Below are 23,342 nucleotides of genomic sequence, written 5' to 3' on the forward strand. Positions count from 1 at the left end.
TGGATTTGAATTTAAAGGCCTGTGTTTTTCCAGCCTTAATTGTGCAGTGACTTTTGCTTCTGCTGTCTTTCTGAAAGAGTATTCCAGCAGACTTCAGTTTTCAGAGTAAAGAGTATCTAAATTGCTAGCATTAACAAACCATAACATTTATAGGATGAGCCTGCAATGCCAGAGAAAGGGCTAGTGATAAGTGTAGAAAACTTTATGTGCTTCTAGCAGTATACAACATTTTTTCCCTTCATGTTTTCATACTCACTAGTGCAGAGCTCAGTAGCCTTGCTTTCACTGGAAGAGCTTTAACCTGCTCAATTTATTGAGACGCTTGCACAGAATTTTGCCTTCAATATTGAAGACTTAACAGTCACTTGAAGTTAAGTTACTGTATTATATAGCATTAAAATAAGCATGTTAGCATTCAGCTAGGTGAACCTGCAATTGACATGGGTTAAGTTTAGCTGAATACTCACCTGTTTGTTTGTAACCAAATACTTTTTCTGACCTCCTGATTTAGTATAAACAATGAGAAGTCAGTCTAATTGAAGATGGAAATTCTATTCATGCTCTGTGCTCAAACTTGCAGATTCAGCACTTTCAAAAGCTCCAGCATGAGATGCCCCAGTGAAGGCTTAAAAAAAAAAAGTGCCTTTACTAGCCCCTTCATATATGTAACAGGAAAAAAAAAAAAAAAACACAACACATTCCACACTATTTATTCCCTTTTCTAAAGGAATAACTTAGCCAGGCATAGCAGTAGGTGAAGGTGTTGTCCTTTCATCTTTTTAATTCAATGAAACAGCAGCTATTTATCACTGCCGTAATATATACTTCGGTGCTGCTGTAACAGTAGTGCCGGAGTAGTGCTGCTGCTTAAAATGTCCCAGGAATGTAAGATTAGAATACAATACAAAACCATATACTATCCTTTGGCAATAGCATGAGAGATTGAGTCATTAGACAACTTCATCCAAATTTATTTATTAATAGGTAATAATAACATGTTCAAAATTACTAAACATCTTTACTAATTGTGTCATTACCATTGACTTTGACAAGTCAGACTTCTTCAGTAAATGTCAGTGTTAAAGAGCAGATTTAAAATAAAACCTTAGAGAATTAGCAACGTGAAGTAATAGTATAAACACCACAGTAACAGATCATGATGACAACTGCTAAAGTTGCTAGGGTCACTCCCAATCGGACTGCTAAAGTCTCAAGCTGTAACAAGTAACAGAAATATATAAATAATGCAGCTTACATACTTCAATTACAAAGCAGCAAGCACAAAAGCATTCAAGATTTTATAACTGCACGGAACTCTACAGTTTTTTTAATTAAAAAAAACCCTGTATCTAATGCTGTATTTCATGCCTAGAATTAAGACTTTCTAGGCCCAAGTCCATCTCTGGCAATGGACATGCCAGGGACAGCAAGCAAAATATCTAATAAGTACATTAAAATAGATCAAATTTTAGAACCCCCACAAATATTAAGAAACACTTTTGTTGAAGTCTCAGGTAATGCAAGCCTCCTTTACGATCTCAGTGCTGCTTTTCCTCCATTTTTCTTTTAAATCACAATACCCCAAACGTTTCCTCTGAAGGGCCTATAGATTTCACTGTTCGCCTCCTTGCAACCTCTATGATTTTAAGTTAGCCAAGAAGAAAATGGCATACCAAACAGCAATAAATTACAGCACAGCTATATCCTATCTAAGCTATTTGAAAAATATAGATGCATATTGTAAACAGGTGCCTTAAAAACATGCTTCTGGGCACGATACCAGGAATTGCTTCTTTTCCAGGGTGTCCTTTTATCTGCAGTAGGGCATATCAGACCCAATAGCACCAAGGAGGACATTAGCTTCTTTGCAACTTCAGGTGCAAGTTTCTCCATTTAAGCTTTGTGCCAAAGGTATTATTGCCCTCAATACAGAAAAAGTCAGACTTTTAGTGCCAAAATAATGCAAAGTGTGCAGTAAACTCTGTAACATGCACAGTTTTGAATCTTAACAGCGCTTAAACAAGACTTCGGAAACAAGGCAACAGGGATTATCAAAGGCAGCCCCTCCTTTGCTTGCAGTGTCTGCTCTAATACTGTTTTATTCCATTGCTTAACATTTGCACTTTTTTTTTTTTTTCCCCATTTTAGTATTTAATGCAATTGGGGGTGGGGAAGGGAAGCTACTTCCAAAAGTCTTGATCTTATATCTAATGCTCCCAAAGCACAAAATCTAGGAGTAATCCTATGAAACCATCATTGCAGCAATTGTCACTGAGCTCAGCCAGAAAAAGTCATTTAGTGAAATGACAAAAAGCACATGATTCAAGGTCATCATGCAGAATAAAGCAGGGTATACACTACATGGATAGCACACACACATTATTTACAACAACACGGTAGTATGGAATATCATTCATTTCAAAGACAAGGTGAACCCATCTCTCTGGAGAGCAGAATAGCCTAGTCAAAGTCACGGTTCGTTAGAACCAGCGGAGCAACCAGAGTCCACACGTACAGCACGATGCCAATCCAGCTGGAAGATATCTTCACCCAGACAGATGGCCATTTGCTGGTCATTGTCTCATAAGAAGAATCCGGACTATGAAAGAAAGAAAAGAAAAAACATCACTTGTGAATTTTTTATTTTTATTTTTTTTTAAATATGACAGACTAGTGTAGTAAGTCAGTCACTCAACACTTACTTTTAACAGTACATTCATTTTCACTTTGACTCAACACCTGCAAGAATACCTCCTCTACCCTCCCCCTACCAGGCAGTTCAAGCCTATTTGTATGAAAACTTCATTGGCAGCCACTGCCTTTTTCTGCCTACTGCTTTCATGCTTAACAAACACGGAGACCCCCTCTACGCTCCCAGAGCGACAATGACAACAAAAAAAGCTCAAAACCAAAAAAAAAAAAAAAAAAAGCACTCTGAATTGGACTAATGAGGTGAGAAATCAGTTCATTTTTTATCCAAGCCAAAGCTACCGAAGACATGCAAACAAGCAGTTGTGCACTCCCCTTCCCCTCAAATTTGGGCAAGGTTTTTAACTTTAGAACTACTGAAAGTTCAATTATAATACATGCAATTATGTCAAACAGAAAGCCATTTGGGGCGGGGGGGGGGGAACCTGTCTATTATACAATTAAATAACTGTAAGGAATCTCAGAGCACATCTGTGGAGAGACAGGAGTTGGATAGCATGTAATAGGCATTAAAAAAAAAAAGTATTTTCATTTGTAAGAAGATGCCCCCTAGAAGAACTAATGAACTTGATGTCATATTAACCCAAACAAGGCCACAAAAACAAATCCATAGCAGGACTCTATTAAAAGTTACTTTTGAAGAAATTACCTTTCTAGTTTTGTTATTCTGATATAGCATTTTTTATTTTATTAGAGACTTTCAGCCTTTTTAATTCTGAAGAAACTCTGTTCAAGCTGTTAACATAATATTAGAGGACTAAGTTAATAGAAAGACTATCCCATTAACTCACACGTTGAAACCTGCAGAAGCATGCACACAGAAGGCCATTTATTGTGGGGATGTTTCAGCAGGCAGACAACCTAATTTCCTTCCACTACTGACCAGGCATAGCAAACATCTTGTGTTCTACCTCTCCTTTTTCCTGCTCTCTGCACCAGACAGAGGCCTAGCGTTTACTTATATTTAGTAAGTTACTATAAAAAAAAGTTACTCTATCCTGTTTATTTCAACAAGACATATTTCAGCAGCCCAGTGAATCACAAGAATTTTCCAAGAAAGCATGGCAGAGGCTTGCAAATAAGGCTGACTACTCTAAATTGCAAATACTGTTCATTTAACATAGAGCCAACAGTATACTTCCCTTGAAAAATCCCACTCAAGACCTACATTCCATTTCAGTTAACATGTGCCTTCTTCTCCAGCAAGAGATAGCATCTTGTGTACTCATTACTCGTACACTATACTACTATTAGTACACTTTACTATCAAATGCAGATTACCTGTACCAGTTGGTAAGTGTCATCATGATATACAGCGATGCCAGGAAAAGCATGAAATGAAAGAATGAGTAACTGTAAGTAACTCCATCCCTTTCGTTATCTATGGCTCGGTGGACATCATCTCCATCATCAAGAGAGCCGTCACTTCTGGGCATGCCATCCTCTATCAGTGTTGATTCATCACTGGTCAGCATCAGCTTGTTAACTTGGCTATTATTGGATGTTCGGATGCTGCATTTGACAGCAATGAAAATAGTACAATTAACCAAATAAATTAACCTAGTAACTGACAGAGGTAATACAAATTAATATTATTAAAAAAAAAAATTAAAAAAAGAAATCTTACCTCGAATAGAGAACGCACAACAAAAACAAAATCAGTCCTACAATTCCTTGGGCATCCCACCACTGAACTACCTGACCTCGGGTTGGAATAGTGGTGGTGTTGTAACCAATGATGCTCAGCAGACTTGGGTTACAGCTCCTATCTGTTAGGAAAATTACATTAGAAGTTCAACAAAATAAGAGCAGAACAAATTTAAAAGTGTATTTGCACACTGAATGCAACTTTGATTGTGACAATTTTAAGGTATGAAAAGCTGTGAATCTAGTTTTAGTCTATCTCTCTCTAAAGCAGGAAAATGGCAGTTTACTGTGTCAATATTTGTCTCAAAGTAGATAAAGGAAGAGTATTTTTAAAACCTGTAATAAGTTATGCATCAAATGCTCTGCTCTTCCATCTCATATAATTAGATGCCACAAAATAAAAGAGCTCTCCATATTAAACTTCCAAAGCCAGAAATTTTACAGCTAGAAAACAAGTTTGACAACCATACAGTCTATAGATGGGGTACCAGAGTCATCTCAGAATTAGAAAAGAATGTTACTAAGTCAGTTTAATATATCAACACTCCCCAACCCACACCCACTGATAATACACAGATGAAACAGCTGAAAGTAATATGATTTCCCCATAATTACTGCAGTAAACACGACTCACATCTATGCTGCTAAAGAGAAGCACACAAGATTGTCTATAATATAGACAAAAGGGCCATTTCCATTCCAGAGATCCAATAAAAACACTTGAGATCATATTCAGCAGTTTATTTTTTATCATAGGAATTTCTGAATGTTTGTTCTGAAGTGGAGTTCAGTTGTTTTCAGACACAAGAACCATGAAAGCTTGCATTAATATAGTTTACAGTATTATTACAGAAAGATTTTTTTTTGGGGGGGGGGGGGGGGGGGGGGGGGCACAAAGCCATGGCTCCTGCCTCTTAACTCCCACATGTCATAATGTGATAGTACCTCATTCTAGTATTGCCCTGCAAAAAGGTGAAGATAGAATTCACTACTCTTGAAAATTATTTTTTATACTAAGGCGGCATGCATTGCTGCTACTCTTACCTGGTTCATTGGTCATAGCTGACCAAGTCAAATACATTGTATAAATCGTTATCACAGAAGACTGCAGCAAACCAGATCTCGGCTGAGATTCCTTTAAGTAGTCAAAAAAAGAGTCAGGCAATTAATAAAAGACTTCAGGCATGATTACATGATAGATTTTTGTTTGAAAATAATATGAAAAACAAAAACCAAACAATTAGAACTATACCTGAATCTTTGGCAGAATTGACATTACAGAGGCACCAATACACAGCAGCATATTGACGCTGATGAACGCCTTGTTTTCAGAACAACCTTCTGGGTGAGTGTAATAAACATAGAACAATACAATAGCTACAAGCGACAGCAGATAATTGACAGCTGTAGCTGACAGCAGAGCTGTGAAGAAACAAGAACACAGAGTTAAACTGATTTAATAATAGAGAGTATTAAAATTCAAAAAATACTGGACGATCATCATGTCAGACAGACATACAGACAGAATCACAGAGCAGCTATGGCCAGTAAAATGTAAAGGAAAAAAAAAAAAATATATATATATATATATATATATATATATTTTAAACACTCCACATTTAAGAGTCCCTAATAGAAAAGACCCCAATTCTTCTCAACACTTTGAGGTGTTAAAAAGACAACATAATGAACGGGAAGGCTAAAGCAATGTTTCATTCTCCAATGCTCTATTAACAAACAAGAAGAGTGAGTATGAAGGAATATATTTACATTTAAAATATTTTGAAGCAAACATGAACTTCTTTAGAGGGAAAAATAAAATCTCATTTCTAAACTTTTAAATCGTAAACTGAAGTGCCCATTACAAAAAGTTAGGGCTGTGCTGTCGTTCAAAATGACTAAATTATCCTATCTAAAACGACCCTAATTAAAATTAATATATAATTTTTCCAGCGGGATGACTTGTACTCTTCACTATCTCGGCCTTCCATCATTGTATACCTTAGAGGAATGACCAATAGCCAGAAAGAAAGAAGAAAATCAATTACTTGTAATGTTTACACTCGACCCGAAGAAGTTAACAGGCTTGTTTATTTTTTAATCAGCACTAAGCCGTAACAAAGCCTGCAGGGGAACAAACCCCAAGAACCTACAATTGCCACTTCTCTGCTATCATAAACTGATGCCCTATTCCCTGAGATCAGATCTTACTACTCAGATGCTGTCCCCCTCCTGCTCCCCCCCCCCCCGCTTTTTTAACTTGACATCTAAAGGACAGCAAGATAATAGAGCTGAACTACACCATCTTAGAAAAAGCTACTTATGCACAAAACCACTCTTTTGCAATATGGTAAAATGCATTGCTCAGTGATTAGTGTACTCCATGCACAATGAAACGTACAATTCTTAATTGTAATAGTTTTCTTTACCTGCGTACCAGCATCTTGAGTTTCCTTCCTCCATTTTTTCAACCCAAGATTCATTCCAGGAGTGGGCAAAGTCAATAAGCAAAACCAGCTGAATAAGAATAAAGCAGAAGGCTCCAGCCATACCTACGTAAAACCACACTAGAAGAGAGAAACAAAGCCAAATCAGTTCAGGACCACAGATATCTTACCCCCTTCTCTTTATGTCTGTCTTTAAACACAGACAAGAGTTATATTTATGCAGCTGCAGTAAAAACCAAGATACTAGCATGTACTTAACTTTGTTTTAAAACAATTATGATTGCACTACGAGACAACAGAAAGTAATATTCTCTTACCAGTAGTAAAAGGCCCCTCTGGGATGAAGAAGGCTCCAACACTGATGGCTAGTGCTGTTGCAAATTTAAAGAACCAGAATCTAAAGAAAGAAAAAAGTCGGACAACCATTACGGTCTGCTGTACATTGCAAAAATTTCAAGAGCACACAAAATGCAAAGCAGTGAACTTTAAAACCTTGTCACTCGCATCTTAAAAAATCAATTTAGAAAAACTTTAATCTTACTTCTTTGGAAATAAGATAAAAGTCTTTTCTACCTATTCGCCCCTCCCCCGGAAAACAATGCTTAAACTGTTCTAGACTAACAGGGAGTGTAACAGTTATTTTCCATAGATATGCCACTGATCTATTACACATGAAACTAGGGTGGAGTATAATTGCAAGGGCTTTTTTTTGTATTGCATTTTGGGGAAGGAGCTAGGGTTTTTTTGTTTCACGAAGCGCAGTATTTATTAAAAAAGTCATACATTTTTAATGAAAATTTGCAACGACGTCATCTTAAGTTCATTGCTTAGCTGCCAAAATAATTGTTTCTATTAAATAACTGATAGTTGATTTTTTTAATCATCTAAATCATTTTCCCTTAAACTTAACGGATGGATAGCACATCGGTAGTACTCTGGGACTGCTTCCATGCTGCTGTTTTACAAAGACTCTGTCAAGTGCAGGACTACAGCACTTGACATTCTAGTAACAAGAAAACAAGCAGTCTTGCAGTATTCATGTGATAGTGCTGGAGACTTGCAAGGAAAATCATCATGTACAAATACATCTGACATAAAACATCCCATGGAAGAAGTAGGAAAGAAGCAAAGAAAGTTTTGTCTGAAGACTTAAGTTGCCACAAAGGTGGGGGGGGGGAGGGGAAAGCATAAGCAAGTCATGAGAAAAATTAGGTTTTTAACCAGAACAGTAAGATTATTGAAGTGCTCACAGATCAGAGTAATGGGTTAAAAAAAACTACCTATTTTTAGTATGAAAACCAAAAAGTTAGAAGGTGTGGTTGGTGCCTACAATAATAGCAAACTTTATGCTGTAGTTCCCCATCAATCTCACTTCAGTTCCCATGATACAGAAACATGCAAAAGCCCAGATTCTTCCCACCTGACTTCATACACTTTAGGCCTACATCAGGTGGGGATTTATCACAGCAACAAAACTGAAGGATTTATCCTTGACGGAAAATCCATTATCAAATTCTAAGGCCCTGTTCCAAAGCAGTAGCACTGGATTTTTTCCAGCAAAAACATGCATTCATGGACAAACGGAACAGTTTAGGTGTTTCTAGATTTTCCTAGAAAGGAGACAGAGAAATATTTCCAAAGAGACTCCCCACCTCAAATACAGACTGTATTCAAATATGCTGCAAAGGGAAGTTCTAATTGAAAAGGTATGCCTAACAAACCTTTAAGAAGGTGAAGACAATTTTTTGCGACCTGAGTGGCAGGTAGCTCCAAATATAGGCATGATACCAACTACATGTACTTCAAAACTAAACAGAGTATAGAGACATGTACCACAGCCCAGGCAATAAGCAGCAACGCCCAACAGCTTCTCAAGTTTTCTATCCCCTCTCATCTTTTCACACACTTTGGACACCATCACCTGATTGTAACAACCAGAAGGAGAGATTACACTGCTTCACAGGAATAAATTTCAATTGTGTGGAAGGGAACTATGTGAAATGAAAAGAGAAGTGCAGAATACAAGAAACAAGGATTATGCTGGGATACAAAAAAGGTGATCAAATCCAGTTCCAAAGCTGAGTTGACTTAGAACATTTATTCTATAATCCACACCCTACTAAAACTAGTTTTTAAAACCATGTATGGGTATTTTTATATCAATGTCATTCTTGATTATAAAAGAAAGAACAGGTTCCAGTTTGCCTACGTTTTATCTCTAATGCCAGACCTTTTCAAAGGATCTTAATGCTCTATCTATATAGCTTGCATGACAGCTGAAAAGAAGACTTATCTGAAATAGTACTCACAGTTGCTATGCATTCAGTGCAAGCCAGCAATAATCTTCTGAACACCTTATAACTGGGTTCTTATTTTTTAATTATCCTAACGTAAGAAACCATTCTATTTGCTATTATAAAAGCTAAGAAAGTACATACTGGCACATCTACTGGGCTTAACTTGCGTACAGGTGCAGAAAAGTTAGTAAGTATACATGGGCAAACCTAACATTCCGAATTCTTCAAATCGTGGACAGAAAGATTACATTGCAAAGTATTACTGAAGATTCAAACAACTCCAAAAATAAACGCTACAATTTTATAAGTAAATATGTCATGTGAAAATACTACCACCTCAGCTTTCACCAGGTGTGAGGAAAAAGAGATGCTTCCAGGTTTCAACATGGTACTTAAAATACCACTGTTAGGTGTTTCAGTAATTACTGTAAAAAATTATCTGCAAAATATTGATATAGAATGTACCTGATCCACTTTCTTCTTGCTTGTAACAAGCATTTTCTAAACTGACAATTATCTGTGGAGGTAATGGAAAGATATACGGGTATGCTCTCTGAACAAAGAGCAGGGTGGTGTGAAGCAGAACTGAGTTACCACTGCCAAAGCATCACCCTAACAACTATGTTACCAATAGCGTACCCAGCATCTCCTTATTTAGGCCTAAGCAAATAAAATATGTAAACTAAGTAGTATTTTGCTCAGTCTTAATTATTTTCTCTTCCCTACAGAATCATTTTGAAAGTATTACTCATTTTATGCTAGAGAGTCTTAATTTTCTTGTTATACTGAACATAAAATAAAAATAAAATGACCTCTCCATCTTGATGGCTCAGCTGTTCGTAGTTCCCTGTTAAGTTGAATCATCTTGAAAACGGTACTGGTCTGAGCAATCTGTGATCACTAAGACTAAGCATCACAAAGAGCGTGTGGCAGAAAAAAACCTAAAACCGTAACAACAGTTTGCACCCCCTTGGTCTAAGTAGTGACACCACACATAGGTTCAGCCTGGAAGGAAACTATCACTTGCGTCAACCCAGAAGCTGAAATTTCACTATTACCTTAAGTTTTATAACATAACTATAATAAAACAGAAAAGGAAAAACTAGGAAGCTCGAAAACTATATAATACATCACTTTTCTTTATGCAGAGGAGGAAAGCAAAGAGAAGAGAGCAGAGGGGAAGAGATATGGAACATAAACTAAATAATAATAATAATTCTATCCCTTCGTTCATTTTCAAAATAGAATTGCTCAGCTGAGATCAACCCTTACAAACTTCAAAGTTAAGATGAATGCAATTCCTACTGGATGGAAGAGGTTTTTATAAGCTTTTTGCATGTGGAAAGGTCACTGTGGAATGAAACTTAATACCATTAGGCACCTTTGAATTTTGTAATCTTTAGACAAAAGCAGAACCTCTAATCTTGGGAAACCTCTGGATAGATTACCCATTGTCATAGCCGAGCCTTTGAAAACTGAAAGCCACGTGCATCTTTTCCTCTTATAAAAATTAATCTGGCATGTCCAAGAACTCTAATAACTTGGAATGTCCTCTACTGCAACCAGACTCTTTTAGCTACTAAGAAATTATTTGTTACCGAACAGTAAATTTGCTTAGCCACAGGCTTTATTTTCACAGTAGCTGTATCACACATACCGTCTCAGTTCTCATTTCTGTATCTTACCCATTGTGCACCGCTGCTCTTGGGTCATTGCTGCTTTTCACTTTGATCATCAATAAGGAGAAAAGAAGAAAGAACATGGCCATACCAAAACACACACGGTACACTGCTTTGTAACCAACTAATACATCGCAATTCACATGGCCATGCACACCAGGAATAGTTGTTCCGATCCCTCCATCACAAAATCCAGGAATCTGTGATTAACACAAGATATTTCAGTGATCCATAAAAGACCTTATGTCAGGAAAAACATATTAGCAATTTATTAGTATACAAATCATTAATACTGTAACATTATGCAACTACTATACATTGCTAAAGAATGTGATACTGAGCAGCTGTGTAATTATAAACCCAATCTAACCAGAATATTAAACCCACTCAAAGCCTCCCCCCCTCCCCAAAAAAAAATCCTGGGTAGGTAAATTCTCCGCAAAAACAAACCTTCCCGATAAGATGCATTTTTTATTCATTTCAGAACTTCTCAAAGAAAAGCAGTTTTCACTCTTTGATCTGAATTAGGAAATAACGAATAAAAGAAATACTAATTGTCAAGACAAATGTGCCCTATCAAGTTCATGAGTTAGCTAACAGAAGGCAGCCTGCTTATGTCTTTTTAAAATAGAAACAATCTTTTCCCAAAAGGTAACATTACAATCAGTTAGAAATATGTACAACAATTAAAACAGCTGAAAGTATCTTTTCCAGTTATATCCAGGACATGAGCAAGACCTTTGAATTCAAATAAAAAAAAAAAAATCACATTTTAAAATGCTGTTATAGTTCTTGTCTAGGTGACTAGCACAGCTCTCACTCAAGCTTTAATGTGGTTATTATATCACAGTGAAATAAACTTTTACAAATTTATCATTTTCTGGGAAACAAGTTAAAAGTACGCCTATCAGAAGCTGCTATCTACTAGAGAAAATTCAAGATACAATAAAATCAAGTCTAACAGAGCCAAAGAAAATGCAACCGGAATTCAATTAAACTTATAAACTCTCCTATAACTAATAAATTAACATTATGTAAGTTCATGCACCATCATATAACTAATAAACTGTAAAATCATATAAGCACTTCCTCTTATCATTAGTGAAAAAAATATTTTCTTTACGCATTTGCAAGGACTTTAAAATAAAATCTTAACCAGTACAGCATAATTCCCCAGTACAGCACATTCCCCAGTGGCTGCTGGAGGTGCTGCATCAGCTGTGTCTGAGGCTTCCACCCAGACAGACCCTCAGACAGCAGATGCAGCTCTGCAGGTGTCAGGCTGCAGGGAGTGCCTGGGGCCTCTCCGTGGGGCCTGGGCTGACAGACAGCTCTCCTGCCTGAGGTGTGCTGTGGTTGACCAGTTGCGTCACCAGATAAAGGAGCTGCGGGAGGAGGTTAGTAGGCTGTGTAGCATCCGAGAGGATGAGCGGGAGACTGACAGGGCGTTCTCGGAGACTGTGCAGCTCCGGGAGTCCCCACCCCCCACTGCAGCAGAGTTGTCAGAGGGCTCAGCACCGCGTGTAAAGGTGCATCATAATGCTGTTGAAGAGGGCTGGAAGCTGGTGACCTCTCGTAGAAGGAGAAAGGCTCTTGCTCCTCCTCAAGACTTACCCTTGAAGAACAAGTTTAGCGCCCTCCAAGCTGAGGAGAGGCTGGGCATGGCTCCAAGGCAGGCAACTGGCCTGGCAGACCCTGTGCCATGCGGGAACCCCCGGAAGAAGCGGCGAGGGATTGTTGTGGGTGACTCCCTGCTGCAGGGGACAGAGGCACCTACCTGCCGACCTGACCTCTTGTCCAGAGACATTTGCTGCCTGCCAGGGGCTCGAATAAGAGATGTCGTGGAAAGACTGCCAAGGCTTGTCCACGCATCGGACTACTACCCTCTGCTGATCTTCCATGTGGGTGCTAATGACACAAAAGGCAAACTGGAAACCATCAAACGGGACTTCAGAGCTCTGGGGATGGTGGTGAAGGGTCTGGGAGCCCAGGTCGTTTTCTCCTCAATCTTGCCTGTGAGGGAGAAGGACGGGAGGAGGAGTAGACGAGTTTTCCAAGTCAACAACTGGCTGCACCGCTGGTGTTGGCAGCAGGGCTTTGGCTTCTATGACCATGGGACCCTGTTTGAAGATCACCAGCTGACAGGGAGAGATGGGATCCACCTTACCAAGCGGGGCACGCGTGTCTTTGCCAACAGATTGGCCAGCCTGGTAAGGAGGGCTTTAAACTAGGCAAGATGGGGGAAGGGGAGTGGTATAGTGGCAGGAGAGTCAGTAAAACACCGCTCAAGTCAGGATGCCTCCAGCGGGTGCATACAGCCAGAGGAGACAGCATGGGACATGGCTATGGAGGCTCCTCTTGCACCTCTCCTGGGAAGCTTGCATGCTTGACTGGCTCTCTGAAATGCCTGTATACCAATGCACGCAGCATGGGGAATAAGCAGGAAGAGTTAGAGATCTGTGTGTGGTTGCAGGGCCGTGATCTCATTGCAGTGACAGAGACATGGTGGGATAGTTCACGTGACTGGGATGCTGTCATGGATGGCTATGTGCTTTTTAGGAAAGACAGGCCAGGAAGGCGAGGTGGTGGAGTTGCTCTTTATGTGAGGGAGCAACTGGAATGTATGGAGCTCTGCCTCGGGGTGGGTGAAGAGCAAGTTGAGAGCCTATGGGTAAGGATTAAAGGGCAGGCTAACATGGGTGACACTGTTGTGGGGGTTTACTACAGGCCAGGAGGAAGTCATCGATGAGGCCTTCTACAGACAGCTGGAAGAAGCCTCACGATCACAGGCCCTGGTTCTCATGGGGGACTTCCACCACCCTGACATCTGCTGGGAAGACAGCACAGCTAGGCACAAACAGTCAAAGAGGTTCCTGCAAAGCATTGATGATAATTTCTTGACCCAGGTGGTGGAGACGCCAACGAGGAGAGGTGCAATGCTAGACCTTGTACTAACGAACAAAGAAGGTCTAGTTGGAGATGTGAAGGTTGGGGGCAGCCTTGGCTGCAGTGACCATGAGATGGTGGAGTTCAGGATCCTGCGAGGAGGGAGCAGGGCAATGAGTAGGATTGCAACGCTGGACTTCAGGAGAGCTGACTTTGGCCTCTTCAGGGACCTACTTAGGGGAATCTCCTGGGGTAGGGCCCTAGAAGGAAGAGGGGTCCAAGAGAGCTGGTTAATATTCAAGCATCACCTCCTCCAGGCTCAAGATCAGTGCATCCCTCTGAGAAAGAAGTCCAGCAAAGCGGGCAGGAGACCTGCATGGATGAGCAAGGAACTCCTGGCAGAACTCCAGCAGAAGAAGGAAGTGTACAGAATGTGGAAAAGGGGACAGGCCACTTGGGAGGAATACAGGGACATTGTCAAGAGTGTGCAGGGATGCGACAAGGAAGGCTAAGGCCCAGTTGGAATTAAATGTGGCAAGGGATGTCAAGGACAACAAGAAGGCCTTCTTCAAATACATCAAGAGCAAAAGGAAGACTAGGGAAAATGTGGGCCCACTGCTGAATGGGGCGGGTGCCCTGGTGACAAAGGATATAGAGAAGGCAGAGTTATTGAATGCTGCCTTTGCTTCAGTCTTCACTGCTAAGGCCAGTCCTAGGAATTCCAGACCGTGGGGACAAGAGAGGAAGGCTGGAGAGAGGAAGACTCCCCCTTGGTCGAGGAGGATCGGGTTAGAGATCGTTTGTCCAAACTTGACATCCATAAATCCATGGGCCCCGATGGGATGCACCCACGAGTGCTGAGGGAGCTGGCGGATGTTATCACTAGGCCACTCTCCATCATCTTGGGAAGGTCCTGGAGATCAGGAGAGGTGCCTGAGGACTGGAAGAAAGCCAGTGTCACCCCAGTCCTGAAAAAGGGTAAGAAGGAGGAGCCAGGGAACTACAGGCCTGTCAGCCTCACCTCCATCCCTGGAAAGGTGATGGAACAGCTCCTCCTGGAGGTCCTCACTAAGCATCTGGAGGACAAGAAGGTGATCAGGAGTAGTCAGCATGGATTCACCCAAGGGAAATCATGCTTGACCAACCTGATAGCCCCCTATGATGGAAGGACTGGCTGGGTAGATGAGGGCAGAGCAGTGGATGTTGTCTACCTGGACTTCAGCAAGGCTTTTGACACTGTCTCCCATCACATCCTCGTAGCTAAACTCAGGAAGTGTGGGCTAGACGAGTGGACGGTGAGGTGGCTTGAGAACTGGCTGGATGGCCAAGCTCAGAGGGTTGTGGTCAGTGGTGCAGAGTCTAGCTGGAGGCTTGTGGCTAGTGGTGTCCCCCAGGGGTCAGTCCTGGGTCCAGTCTTGTTCAATGTATTCATCCATGACCTGGAGGAAGGGACAGAGTGCACCCTCAGCAAGTTTGCTGATGATACTAAACTGGGGGGAGTGGCTGACCCACCAGAAGGCTGTGCTGCCATTCAGAGGGACCTGGACAGGCTGGAGAGCTGGGCCGAGAGGAACCTCATGAAGTTCAACAAAGGCAAGGGCAGGGTCCTGCCCCTGGGGAGAAATAATCCCATGCACCAGTACAGGCTGGGGGTTGACCTGCTGGAAAGCAGCTCTGCCGAGAAGGACCTGGGAGTGCTGGTGGACAACAAGTTAAGCAAGAGCCAGCAGTGTGCCCTGGTGGCCAAGAAGGCCACTGGTATCCTGGGGTGCATGAGGCAGAGTGTGGCCAGCAGGTGGAGGGAGGTGATCCTGCCCCTCTACTCAGCCCTGGGGAGGCCTCACCTGGAGTCCTGTGTCCAGTTCTGGGCTCCCCAGTCCAAGAGAGACATGGCACTCCTGGAGAGAGTCCAGCGGAGGGCTACCAAGATGATTAGAGGGCTGCAGCACCTCTCCTAGGAAGAAAGACTGCAAGAGCTGGGCCTGTTCAGCCTGGAGAAGAGAAGATTGAGAGGCGATCTCATCAATGTGTACAAGTATCTGAAGGGGGAGTGTCAAGAGGATGAGGCCAGCCTCTTCTCCGTGGTGCCCAGCGACAGGACAAGAGGCAACGGGCAGAAACTGAACCACAGGAAGTTCCATCTGAACCTGAGGAAAAACTTCTTCACTGTGAGGGTGACAGAGCATTGGAACAGGTTGCCCAGAGAGGTGGTGGAGTGTCCTTCCCTGGAGATATTCAAAACCCGTCTGGATGTGATCCTGGGCAATATGCTCTAGGTGACCCTGCTTGAGCAGGGAGGTTGGACTAGATGATCTCCAGAGGTCCCTTCCAACCTAAACCATTCTGTGATTCTGTGATAATGTAAATGTAAGATATATTAAAATGTGATTTTTTTCCACTCATGTTAGTGATACCTATCAAAATCAATTAAGGAGAGCAAATACAAACATCTCGATAATATATAATTTAAAAACACTACACATAAGTAACTTTTTCTTGCTTGATACACAAATGTATTTTTTTTTTCTGAGCTATTAAAGAGGTGGTGCAACTTTATTTCTAAATACTGCTATTCATCTGTGCAGTGCTCCCAAGAGTCTTTTGCTTATACTTAATCATACATAATCAAATGAAATGGTGACTGTAAAGCACAGGTGGCAACACAATTACATATTTCCAAGTGAAACCCCTGCTTTCAGGATGTCATTTAGAAACAATCTGTGACAGGTGTTTTAAAAAACATGTTAGAAGAGACATAACCAAACCTTTTTCAGCTGCTCTTCCATTCCTGGTATTAACATCACGCAGGCAACACTCACACCAAGAAGTAAAAAGAACGCATAAATCAGCCTAGTTATGGTGGAGTTGTTTCCACTGGGGCAGCATCGGCAGAGTAGGCATGGGGCACTTCCACAGAGACATGGTATCTGATAGAGAGACAGAACGCAAAATAAGTTCTTTAGAGTTTTGTGTTACTAGATTTCAGTAATTAATTAGGCTATGTAGATTATCAGACATGACTACAGAAAACATCTCATCCTACGTGCCTCATCATTAGCACAAGTTAAGTCCTTGTGACGTATTAGAGAGCCTCCTAACAATCTTGCTAGTACTTCCTACTCAGCAAAGATGATTTTTCTGTCTCAAAAGTAATCATTTACAGACTCAGGGAAAATAAATATTGGATTTGGGCTTATTTGTTCACTTGAATTTTATTTTACTTCAGCTAAATAAGAATCAAGGGTCGCTTTTTGGTAACTACTACACCATCTGAGGAACACGTCTACCATTCCACAGCCATAGCAATTAAATGAATACGCTGCAGAAAAATCTTCTTGGGAGCAACTGCCACTTAGGTGCATCTTCAGCATCTGGCAGAGCTGGGCTGTAATCCTTACTGAGGCACTAGATTATAAAATTAACTTCTGCATTGTAAAACAGTTACAAATTGCAAGTATAAAACAAAAACATAGCGCATGTATTATCTCTACCAAATATCAACAGCCAAAGTGGACAGGAATGCTATACAGCTGTAAATATTTTGAGGGGAAAAATGCACATATAGTTGAAGATGAAAAATACTTCCATTCAACATGGTTTGCCCTTAAAAAGAAAACTGAGAGGAAAAAGGAAAGGGAGCAGACAGTGCTATTTCACAAAAAAAAAAAAAGAAAGAAAAAACACACACACACCACACAACACTGTCTCATTCATTAGCCATTTTCTGCCACCCAATAAGTGGCACTTCAGGGGGTGAAAGGACTAGGTTCCCCAAGTAAGCACAAGCTAAGTGAAAAATAAAACAGGGAATGATTCACTCAAAACATTTAAAAAAAAATGTATTTTATTTCTGCCTAGAGAGGAATTATGGTGTGTAAAGAGATATGGAAAATCCCAACGAGCAGTTAAGAGCTAAGTTGGAGGACACGTTATTTTACAGTTTAAGTACAATTTACCAACGTGAGGACTAAGCAGGGCACAACCGTTTTCCCTGGCCCAGTTGCCACCTCTTTCAATAAGCAAGTGCTGTTCTATCTCAGCTACAACAGAACACCCAATCTCTTACAAAGTTACTAAACTGCTGTAAAAACTAGCTTTTATCCTACCACGTATTCAGGTACATCTCTGCCAAGGGATAAAAACATAGGTGTTAATTATTACATGAAAGACACCCAGTCAATCACATAAAAAAAAAAATTATGAGTGGTCACACTGTCAGATGACCAATACATGTCAATCAGGCAAAAGGACAGGCATGTGTCACAGGAGAATTCTTAAAAGCACAGTCATATGACAAACAGAATTCCAGTGGGCTGCTGCTACTGGAAAGGCCACAGGGCTTGGAGAGAAGAGCAGATGACTGCTAAGAGCATTCTCACAGGCTTTTCCAGAAGCCCTCAGGAAAAGCATCAGATTATCTGCTCTGACAGGTTCAACTAGACCTACATGCTAGAAACTAGGTCCCTCCTTTTAAATAATTTCCTCGTATTTTTTTCTTTTTCAAGGATGGAGGAGCCATGAATTTTCACTCTGCTACGCTACAGAATCATTTTTACCCGAGCAAATTTCAGAATTAAGAGTTGCTTTGCTAAAAGTGAACCTATCTAGATTTTCATTTTAACTATTTCAGTGTGTAAAAGACAGCATATCACCCATTTTTATCGTTTCCTCCTCCACACAGCATCATAACAGCACAGAGCATGAAGGTGTTGATAGCAACCAACTACATTTGAGGCATCTCTGCTTCGTAAGCAGGAAATCCATGGCAAATATTGGATTAGCACATACCAGAATTTTATAGCACTAATGTATTACACTGTCCCCTGCTCCATAACTTTTCTAGCGAAGAATATTTCTGTCCATACTCAAAACTTACTTTACATAATTCCGTCTGCAGTACTACTTTTGAAGATAACACTGAATGAAAGGTTGAACTTGGCAGCACAGGACCTCAGCCTGGCTCCACAGGCTGCAGAAAACTCTTTGCAAAGACTGTCCAGTATAAGAGCCACTTCTCAGGGGAATCCCTACATTAAATTATTTATTAAGTGCTCCTAACTGGAACACCTTCCTTCCGACTGCATCAAAGGGAATATACAGGAAGTGTAGCCAGTGTATCCTGGGTGCTTCTAGGCACACAGGAGGCTGGCAATGGCTGAAATAAAGATGACTGTCTCCTCATCACTGCGATGCAACATGCCCAAAATGAGGCAGCGTATCTTGTTTAAGTGTCTGAGCTCCAACAGCATCTTTTAATTCTGTCCCATAATCACATCCTTACCAGCTGTAACCAGGCACTCCCCTGAACAAGAGATCTCTGTTCGTACAAGCTGGTTATTTCTGCAAGGAATCATGTTACAGTCGTGGAGTTCCTCCTTCTTTTGACCAGACAGCACATATACTAACAACATAATCATATTATTATACTATTGGCAAAACCATTTCTAACAAGTAATAGATTTCAAAAAGAACAGAGAGTAAAAAACATTCTGTCCATGGAATTCAGTTAATCAGCAGAGCAAGTAAGAATACAGTTTGTGTCACTTCCTTTAAATTCAGAGCACTTCTCCTATAAAAGATAGTCTTTCCAGCACAGCAGCTACCGTACAAACAGTAGGACACTACTACCTAGACCAAAGCTTAAAATTAACCCTTCAGGTGAAGTTCTGCATAGTCATAGAGGCAGACAAGGAGCTATTCCATCATTAGTTTTTAGTCTGTGTTCTTAAGGAAGCTAGAATAATAATTAATAAATCATGACCACATACATCTTTTGCCATCCAATAACTTTTGAACCTACTGACCAACTTACATTCCAGTAAGTTTTTGAGAAAAAGCAGCAGCTCAGTGGAGTTCACTGAGGAAAGTTAAGAATGGATGACCCACACGCTTATTTTGGCAGCAGCCAGCTGGAGAGATGAGTTAATTCATGCTTGCCAGAGTAGTCACCTCATTCTCTAGGCCAGTGGAAATTGCAGAAAGAACATGCAGCAAGACAAATATTGCAAAACACAGATGGAAAGAAAAAACACACAAATCCACTGAAAGTCAGGTGTTACTGCTTGTGATGCATCCAGGACAAGTCTTTAATATTGAATGTAATCTTCTTAAGGTAAAGACTATATGATTACATACCAAATTAAGTGCCTGCAAGAACACTAAGCCCCCCACTGGGCCTACTCAGGTTTTAGCCACATCATCCCTATTCACCTGCTTAAAGGAACTGATTCAAACAAGATCTTTGTCTTGTTAAAGAATATTAAGGTGAGGGAAGCAGCAGCTGAGCCGTTTCAGTACAATACAAGCAGGACCCAGCAGAGAAAAGATAGCAAGACTGATTGACTAGTCTAGGCAATTTGGATCAGAAACTTTTAGCTGAGATGACAATGCTTCTAAGGACCTTTTCCCCTTCCTCTCTCAGGCTCATCTTTGCTCTTAACGTTTAACCAAAATGCTGCCTGAACAGCACACGCTTCAATGTACAGCAGAGCTACATTCAGCACTAACAAGACGCAAAGCTGAAGAGGTCTGAGAAATAAAGAGGTCTGATACTGTGATCAGTTACTCAAAACAGCTCTGCAGGGCACAATAAACGGCCTTGCAGAAAAACTACACAGTAGAAGCAACGCTAGCTTCCTTCAGGACAGATGAGGAGTAGGTTTCCAACAACAGCACAGTTCTGCACTGGCACAAACTCCACTGCTTCTGGTTCTCCTGCTGCCTCACCCTTACGGCTTGTTTCTCTTCCAAAGTCATGAACCGTGCTTATACGGACATGTCCTTAGACACAGAGATGCAGGCTGATTCCCGCTATGGGAACTATCATATGCTTCAAAGCATTGATTAGCTGTGGATTTAACCGAGGAAAGAAAAAAATCAACACTTTAAAGCCATTAGCAAAAAACAAAAAAACAAACAAACAAAGAAGAAATGCTCATTGCTTTGTTTGACGCTCTAAGGGAAGAGAAGGGAGTTACCCATAGCAACTCTAATTTAATCAGGATCACACACTTATGTTAATTATTTTATTTAAAAGACCATTAGCTGAATCTGAAAGCACTTCTCTGTACAGAAATGCACACTTAAGACCAATAGCAAGTATATGGGGATACTTTATGTGCTACCAGCACCAGTCGGTTACCGGAAAGCCTGTTTATGCACTTGAACATGCAATCTATATTAACTCAAGTATTTTAATTAGACCATACACTTACACTGTCCCTTACTATTTGACAATAATTAAAAATGTTGAAGTTAACTACATCCTGCTAGTAATTTAAAACCTAACTGCTTAATCTATTAAGTGGTGTTTAAAACTTTAGTTAAAGAGAAGCGAACACAGACAGTGTTTCTTTAAGAGGTTATCATCAGTGCTTTAGTAGTTTATTTACATGTTTATCAGCCTGGAAGCTTAGCTTTTACCCAATAAGAATTTAGACAGGAGATTGAGGAATTACATATTTAACAAACTAACATATTTAGTTGTGCGTCTAGTTAAATATGCTCCTGTACTAGGACAAACAAAGTTCATATGTTTTGATCCATTACAGCACAAAAAAATAGGAGGCCGAATCAATGTGAGGTTTTATTAGACTGCTAAGCTTGCTGTATGAACCCCTGATTAAATATATACAACTCATTTAAGCCAAGAACAGTACAATGTTTTTGATGTTCAAAAGTTTAGGTTTTTAATCCCACTACGTTTTTTTTTTAAATCCTAAACGTCTGAGTCATAATCCACACAACTGTATTTATTTGCATAGGAAGTAAATCTGCAAAGATATCTGATTATTAAAGATAATAAGACAATAACGCCTCAGCGGGGAAGACCTGTGCAGAATCGCCAACAATATCTGCGTTTTTCTGCATGGTGTTAAGAATTTTAAGAACCATTGCAAACTAGTATTTCTGAGCGTTCAGAAGCAGCACCTGACAACGCTCAGTAAGAGGGTGACATCACCACAGACTACTATGCAAGAAGAAAAAGACGCCTCGATAAGACAAAGATGTTACAAAGGGTGGAGCCGCTGAAGACAGAGACATAAGAAAGAGGAATTCAACGCATTCACTAGCATCAATGCTGGGAAGTACGCTAGTTATATTTTTCCCAAAACAAGTGAGGAACTCTATATGTAAACAATTGATAAAATTTTTACTCCTTTTACATATTTCAGCTTTAAAAAAAAAAAAAATAAGGTAATCAGTAACGCCTCCCACCACACAGTGCGGCGGACTAAGAAGCGGAGGGCAGCACGGCAGGCCGGCCCGCCTGAAGGACCGCGAAGCGCCGCCAGCGGATCCCGGCCGCGGCCCCGGGGGGGGGGGAGGGGAGGCGCCCCGCTTCCCCCCGCCCGACAGGGGAGAGGACCCTGCCGGGAGGAGCGCGGCAGACCGCTCGGGGCGGAGAAAGCCTGCGGGGGACGGCGGAGGGGCTTGGGGGAACCGCGCAGGGGGGAACCACAGGCGCCCCCGCCCCTGCTGCGGACAAAGACCCGGGGCAGCCGCCGGCAGCGCAGGGGCCGGCTCCGCGCCAGGCCTGCGCCGGGAGAGGAGGGAAAAGGAAGGGCAGGGAGCCGCCACCCGCCAGCCCCGCGTTACCCAGCTGGCCACGGAGCAGACGCCCAGGATGCCGCCCATGGTGCGCGGCGGGCCCCGGCTCCCCCAAGATGGAAGCGCGGCGGCCGCTCGCTCTCGACGGGCTTGTTTACGCCTCACAACGGCCCTTCCGGCTGCTCGGGCGGCAGCGCCGAACGTCACTTCCGGCGGGGGGCGGGGCGGCGGCGGCCGTTGGCGGCGGCGGCCCGGCCCTGCCCTCCGCTCCGCTGCGCTGCTGCGGGCTGAGGCGCCGTGAGGGGCTGTCCGGTCGGCTCCAAGCCGGGCGCGGACGCGGTGCCCCGACGGCGGCGTCCCGGCTGAGGAAGTGCGGCCGTGCCCCCGCCAGTGCGCGGGCAGGGTAGGCGGCAACCTCGCCCTCCCTGAGCTTGCGCCAGGCCCCTGCCGAAGGGGGATCTGTCTGCCCTGAACAGCGCGTCTGCGGCAGCACAGGGGCCGCCTTTGCCCCTGCGTTGCTGCCTTTCTCCGTGTCCTAGCTGCTGTTAAGGACCGGTGTTCTGGTTTGAAGCGCTGTCTAGACGAGTCATCCAGGTCAATAAAACCTGAGCATGTTGGGGACTTCTGTATAAGAAACCATGTGTGGCCTCACACTGCCGGTTCCTGGGTGAAGCCTGTGGCATTGCCGTGGCTATACCACACTGCTGGTGAGATACTTTTGGGAGGGAATTCAGGGTAGAACCGTGCCCCTCAGTGACACTGTAAAAACTTACTCGTTTAGCAGGATGGTATAGCGGGTGGGTAGCAATTCCTGTGCCAAGGTGTCTGTTCCACAGCGCACTCCCACGAATCCAGGCCTCTGCCACTCCACCCCAGCCTTGGTCCTGCTGGCCCCAGAGCACGGTGCGTGCCTGCACCTGGGCTGGCAGCCCAGCTCCTGCGTGCAAGTCTTCCACCAAGGGCTCAGGCTTCTACATAGTGCCAGATATCCAGACATGGATTGCTTTCACTGTTTACTAATCTAGACGGTCAGCATAATCCACCAGCAGCTTCTAACCAGCAGCCAGCAGGTAACGACCCCAGAACAATCTCTTTGACTCCCTCCAAAGGTAAAACCAATTAGCTTT

General features: G+C 42.1%; 1 protein-coding gene across 1 annotated transcript; it reads right to left on the reverse strand.

Moving 5' to 3' along the window:
* Positions 1-959: 959 nt before the first annotated feature.
* SERINC1 (serine incorporator 1) lies at positions 960-22,424 on the reverse strand. Its single transcript, XM_068938169.1, has 10 exons — positions 22,264-22,424; positions 16,431-16,592; positions 10,786-10,979; positions 7,121-7,200; positions 6,786-6,923; positions 5,609-5,778; positions 5,401-5,491; positions 4,337-4,478; positions 3,991-4,221; positions 960-2,599 (listed from the first exon to the last, which is right to left on the reverse strand). Exons 1-10 carry the CDS (start codon positions 22,300-22,302, stop codon positions 2,461-2,463), a joined length of 1,386 nt encoding a protein of 461 aa, XP_068794270.1. The 5' UTR covers positions 22,303-22,424; the 3' UTR covers positions 960-2,460.
* Between the last annotated feature and the right edge of the window lie 918 nt (positions 22,425-23,342).

This window comes from Struthio camelus, chromosome 3 (assembly GCF_040807025.1).
Source record: "Struthio camelus isolate bStrCam1 chromosome 3, bStrCam1.hap1, whole genome shotgun sequence".
In the NCBI taxonomy this organism is placed as follows: domain Eukaryota; kingdom Metazoa; phylum Chordata; class Aves; order Struthioniformes; family Struthionidae; genus Struthio; species Struthio camelus.